A 5,615-nucleotide genomic window follows, 5' to 3' on the forward strand; every position below is an offset into this window, starting at 1 on the left:
TGCTGCCCGCTCGGCGCTCGCGAGGTAGGAGGGTGGTGGCTGCCTGCCCAGGGGGATGTCCTGCTCCTCTCCCCGGCGTGGCCAAGTGAGGATGGATGGACACCAGGGTCTGGTGGTGGGGCTGGCAGAGGCCAGCCAGGGTGACCCTTGTGTTTCCCCACTGCAGCGGCACTGCTGGAGATGCAGAGCACCCCAAACTACCTCTGGAGCACCGAGGATCTCCTGGGCCAGGGTGCCACGGCCTGTGTCTACAAAGCTCGCAACAAGGTGAGCGGGGCAGTGAGGGGGGCACCCACCCCAGAGCCCCTCAGCCCTCCCACCCCATGGTGTGGGGATGCCCATCCTCCCCTTGGCTTGTCCTCCCCTGGGTGCCAGCAGTGCTGGAAGCTGCTTTGGGTTTTATTTTCATTTTTCATTTGGCTCCTTCACCCCAGACACCAGCTCAGCTCCACGGGTCGAGAGCAGCTCCACGGGTCCTGCTCCCTGGCTGCGGACACTCCCGTGCATCGTGGGGGGGAAGAAGCTGTTTTTGGGGGAATGCCCAGAGGTTTTGAAAACCCCGTCCTTGGCGATTTGCATATTTCATGCAAACACTTGCCAGGGTTGGAATCGAGCCTCTCCACCTCGCCAGCCTTTGAAGATCATTGAGCTGCTGCCTGTGTGGCTCAGGGCGGGAGAGGCGGCTCGGAGGATGGTTTGAAATCAGCCCCGTCCCGCAGAGAGCAGGAGGGGAGCAGCAGCCTCAGCTCCAGCCATGAACTCTTTATGAAGCTGAATAAACACGCTGCCGTGTAGCACGTGGGCTTCAGGGACAGGAAGTGAAGGGAGATGAATAACCGTGGTTTGCTTCACAGCCGAGAGAACAAAAGCTGTGGGACACCTGCTCAGAAATCGCGTTATCCCGTCAGTGTGTTTGCATCCGAGTGGGATGTGGGAGCAGTAACGGAGCTGATGGAGCTGCTTAAGACACGGGTGGTGTCACCTCCCGTTTCCTTTTTCTCTTTTCCCTCTTTTCCCAGAAATCAGGGGAGCTGGTTCCTGTGAAGGTTTTCAATAACGCCAGCTACCTCCGGCCCCAGGAGGTCCAGATGAGAGAGTTTGAGATGCTGAGGAAGCTGAACCATAAAAACATTGTCAAATTATTTGCTGTGGAGGAGACGGTAAGTGGGACACCAGGTTGGAAACCCACCATGTGACTGGGCCAGTAACATGGGGGAACTGGTCTGAGCCACAGGAGGGGAGCGGTGGTCCTGGGCTGCCTTCTCCTCCCACCTCCAGCTCCACATCAAGCCTCAGCCCAGCCCTTCTGCACTGGTGGCACCAGGTCACTGGGATGGAGCATGGATGTGACCTGCTCTTGTCCCCTGGCCAAGTGCATGGCATAGCCAGGATATTCTCCAAGACTGATTTATCCAAGTAGGTGAAACCCAAGGACCCAGCAAACAAGGGAGGGGACCTGGTCCTGCTGGGAGGGAACAGGCCACTGGCTGGGACATGGGGCTGGGCAGTGACACTGAGCACTTTGTGAGCGACCGATCCCTCACGGCTGCTCCTCACCGCAGGGCAGCAGCAAGCAGAAGGTGCTGGTGATGGAGTACTGCTCGAGTGGCAGCTTGCTGAACGTGCTGGAAGACCCAGCAAATGCCTTTGGCTTGGCCGAGTCCGAGTTCCTCATCGTGCTGCAGTGCGTGGGTGAGTGCGGGGTCCCTGCGGCACCGGCACGGCCACCTCCCTGCCATCACCAGCACAGCCCGGGAATGAGGGGCTGCGGGACGGGGACCTTGCGGTGCTGGTGGGACCCTGGGGGCACCAGCTCTGGGCTACGGATATGAGGGCCAGGCTGAGGGGTCCGAAATAGCACCTCAGAACAGGGGGGTTGTGAGCTTTGCTTTCAGGGGAAGCCTGAGGGTTTCTCTTTGCAGAGATGCTCCAGGATGCAGCTGTGGGAACTGTCCGTGTCCCATGATGGGGGAGCACAAGGACAGTGCCCTGCCGTGTGCTCACTCCTCCTCTCCATCTCCCCATCATGATGCTCCCTATTTTGTGCAACCAGCCCTGGGGCTTGTCCCCTCTTCTGCCCTTAGAAACATAGGATAGTTTGGTTGGAAAAGGCCTTTGAGATCACCAAGTCCAACTGTACCTGTCCCCTACTAAACCATCTCTGAGCACCTCATCTACCCGTCTTTTAAATCCCTCCAGGGATGGTGACTCAACCACCTCCCTGGGCAGCCTGTTCCAGTGCCTGAGAACCCTTTCAGTGAATAAATTTTTCCTGATATCCAACCTGTACCTGCTTTGGTGCAATTTGAGGAGCCTTCTCATGCTCCTACATTTAAACCAAAGGGGGAAAAGTGCTCCAGCCCCGCTCACAAACCCATCTCCTCACCTTGTGCCCAGTGGCAGGGATGAACCACCTCCGTGAGAACGGTGTCGTCCACAGAGACATCAAACCCGGGAACATCATGCGGCTGGTGGGGGAAGATGGGCAGAGCATCTATAAGCTGACAGATTTTGGGGCCGCCCGAGAACTGGATGATGATGAAAAGTTTGTGTCTGTCTATGGGACGGAGGAATATCTTGTGAGTATGATGTGTCACCAGTCTGGTGGCTGGTCCTGGGGGAAGCTGGTCCCCATCCTTCCATCCAACAGCTGGACAACTAGAGAGCAGCCGTGACTCAGAGAGCCCCATGTCACAGGGGCCACATGTTTTTTGAAGAGGGGAGTGCTCAGCAATTTTGTCATAGAGTCACAGGTGACATTTTTGTTTGGAGAACCCAGCAGTAGAAGAGGCCAAAAGCGAGCAGGCAGCTCTCAAACCCAGCACACAAGGCTTGATGCCACCTGCAAACTCTGCTTCATCCCCACAGCACCCGGACATGTACGAGCGAGCGGTCCTGCGCAAGCCGCAGCAGAAGGCTTACGGTGTCACCGTCGATCTCTGGAGCATCGGTGTCACCTTCTACCACGCTGCCACCGGCAGCCTCCCCTTCATCCCCTTCGGGGGACCTCGTAGGAACAAGGAGATCATGTAGGTACCGTGTCCATCTGGGAGCTGCTGTGTGGGGGTGATGGCTGGTGGCCCTGGGGGCTGCCTGGCTGGGGCTTGGTGTGGGATTATGGGCTGTAGTTTGCTGCTTGTTTAATCCCATAGAGCCCAGACACCCTGAAACAGCCCGTGGCTGATCCCACACTCTGCAGCATGGAGGGTGTCACCCAGGATCTGTGCCCCATTTACCACATTTGCCCTCAAAATGCATCCTCATGACTTTGTGGCTAAACAGCTGGAGGAGGAGGCAGGGTTAATGTCTGCTTGAGAGGTTTTGTCTGTTTCTTGAAGTATTTTCCCCCTGTGCATTTTTTTTTCTTTCTATGACCAGTGTCATTCCCAGCCCTCCCATGCTCTGCCCTTCCCCTCTTCACAGGACCTGAGGGACGTAGTGCCCACAGAGGTCACTCAGCTCACTTCACCTGCAAGCGATTTCCTTTCCACAGGTATAAAATCACCACTGAGAAGCCTCCTGGAGCCATCGCAGGGATCCAGAGGCAGGAGAACGGGAGCATTGAGTGGAGCTACGAGCTGCCCCTCACCTGTCAGCTCTCCACGTGAGTGTCCCTTGCTGGGCTGGGCTGTCTCCTGTCCTCACACCACAGCTGGGTGGAGAGGTCATCCCACCTCAGAGGGTGCAGGAGGTTTTAATGAGGCAGACGAGGTTTTGTCATCTGCAGATGTCACAACTCTTGGTCCAGGTTTTTGCTTTACAGCCAGGAAAAGGGGGTGCAGGACAGGGCAGTGCCTGTGTTGGACGGAGCTCAGCGGCAGAAGAGGGGCTGCACCTCTCCCCTCCCCACGGGTCCCCGTGTTCGTGGCTCAGGGTTATGTCAGTCTGTACAAACATCTCTGGTGCTGCTGTTTCAGGGGGCTGAAGGACCAGCTGATCCCCATTTTGGCTAACATCCTGGAGGTGGATCAGGAGAAATGCTGGGGATTCGACCAGTTTTTTGCAGAAACCAGTGACATTTTGCACAGGATGGTGGTCAACGTCTTCTCCTTGCAGCAAGCGTCCCTGCATCGCATCTACATCCACTCCTACAACACGTAAGGATGTCAAGGCCACATTAAAAGTGAATTTGGGAATTGAGCTCAGGAGCTTCAGCCCCTTATTTTGGCAGATGAACCTGGGAGGAGTGCCCGTCCCCTGGGCACTGCAGTTAAACCGGGTTAAAACAAACCAGGTTCAAACCAGCCTTTGCTGAGGAGTCCACTAACCAAGAGCTGTCAGCTCCTGCCATGGCACAAGGAGAACCCCAGGGAGGTTGTCCAAGGGGCCCTGCTCACCCTCTGGGGTGTTTTGCTACAAGAAGAGGGTGGCAGGAGGGTAAAGCGATGGAAATCTGAGTGCTCACCTCATTGCTTATCCCTCATCCTTTCGTTCCTTTTTCATTTCAGTACCACCAAGTTTTTAGATGCTGTCTTCAAACAAACAAACATAGTCCCTCACCATCAAGAATATTTTTTTGAAGGTCATCTGTATGAGTTGGATCCTAATCTGCAAGCTCATAACTTCTGCAACACCACAGAGCACAACCCTCTGACCTTGCTGAGCACCGATGAGCAACCCGAGGAGGTGGTAGGAGTGAGATACAGAGATCGTGAGTACTGTTGGCTTGGAGATGCACCACAGCACGCAGGGTGGGTGCCGTGAGAGAGACTTGCTTAAATTATGATCCTACCAGACTCCAGTGCAGAGCAGGAGGTGGAGGGGTTGTGATGCTGGAGCTGGATTAGGAGGTTTCAGGGTCCGTTTTCAGCTGCCCTGTGCTGTTGCTCCGCGGGCTCTTCAGGTGGTTTGTGCCTTAGTCCATGTTTCCAAAATATCTTGGAGGGCTGGGCTAAGCCTCCAGCATCACAGCTGATCCTGGGTAGCTGCAGGGTTTGCTTAGAGGCACCCCTATGGGTCTGCAGCCACAGCTCAGGGGCTCCAGGCTGGCTCCCCAAAGCACCATGACCACTGTCTGTCTTTCCAGCAGCACTTGAGTTCCCAAAGTTTGTCCCCAAGGTGGACGTGGTGGCCGACTGCAGCGCAGCCAAGGTAGGTTGGGGTGCTCCCCCAGCCCTGGGGAGCCCCGGCTGTGGTGATGCAGCCACTGGCAATGCCCTTTGCCTTGCAGAGCGCGGTGGGTGCCGGGCACCAGACCCTGCGCATCGCCCGAGCCCTGCGGCGCTGCCGGGAGCTGCTGGCCAGAGGTCTCCACTGGGTGATGTGAGTGTCAGAGCCACCACGGTTGTGGTTGGAGTGGGGGGTGACCTGTCCCTCCCCAGTGCTAAGAGCTTTGTGTGTTCAACATTAAACTGCACCGGGTTTTCCAGCCTTTTCCAGACAGTGCGGGACGACTGGGGATGGTGGGATGTGGTCGTGAGATGCTGGGAGGGAGTACATGGTCCATGTGTCCTCTGTACAAGGGACACGTGCCAGGCTGCGAGGGGGCTGGATCTGTAGGAAAACACCATTCAGTGTTGTGAGGATGTTCCTGTCCTCATTTGTTACTTTTGGGTCATTTTTTTCAGTTTAAGAGATGCTGAGGAAAACATTATTATTATTATTATTATTATTAT

General features: G+C 56.0%; 1 protein-coding gene across 1 annotated transcript; it reads left to right on the forward strand.

The window, feature by feature from the left end:
* Nucleotides 1-171: 171 nt before the first annotated feature.
* Nucleotides 172-5,266, forward strand: IKBKE (inhibitor of nuclear factor kappa B kinase subunit epsilon). Its single transcript, XM_010163111.2, has 10 exons — nt 172-267; nt 1,020-1,160; nt 1,563-1,692; nt 2,398-2,579; nt 2,869-3,029; nt 3,494-3,604; nt 3,918-4,097; nt 4,449-4,651; nt 5,027-5,091; nt 5,171-5,266. The coding sequence occupies exons 1-10, from the start codon at nt 181-183 to the stop codon at nt 5,264-5,266; spliced, it is 1,356 nt and encodes a 451-aa protein (XP_010161413.1). The 5' UTR covers nt 172-180.
* Nucleotides 5,267-5,615: the final 349 nt, after the last annotated feature.

This window comes from Antrostomus carolinensis, unplaced genomic scaffold (assembly GCF_000700745.2).
Source record: "Antrostomus carolinensis isolate BGI_N321 unplaced genomic scaffold, ASM70074v2 scaffold15962, whole genome shotgun sequence".
NCBI classification, from domain to species: Eukaryota; Metazoa; Chordata; class Aves; order Caprimulgiformes; family Caprimulgidae; genus Antrostomus; species Antrostomus carolinensis.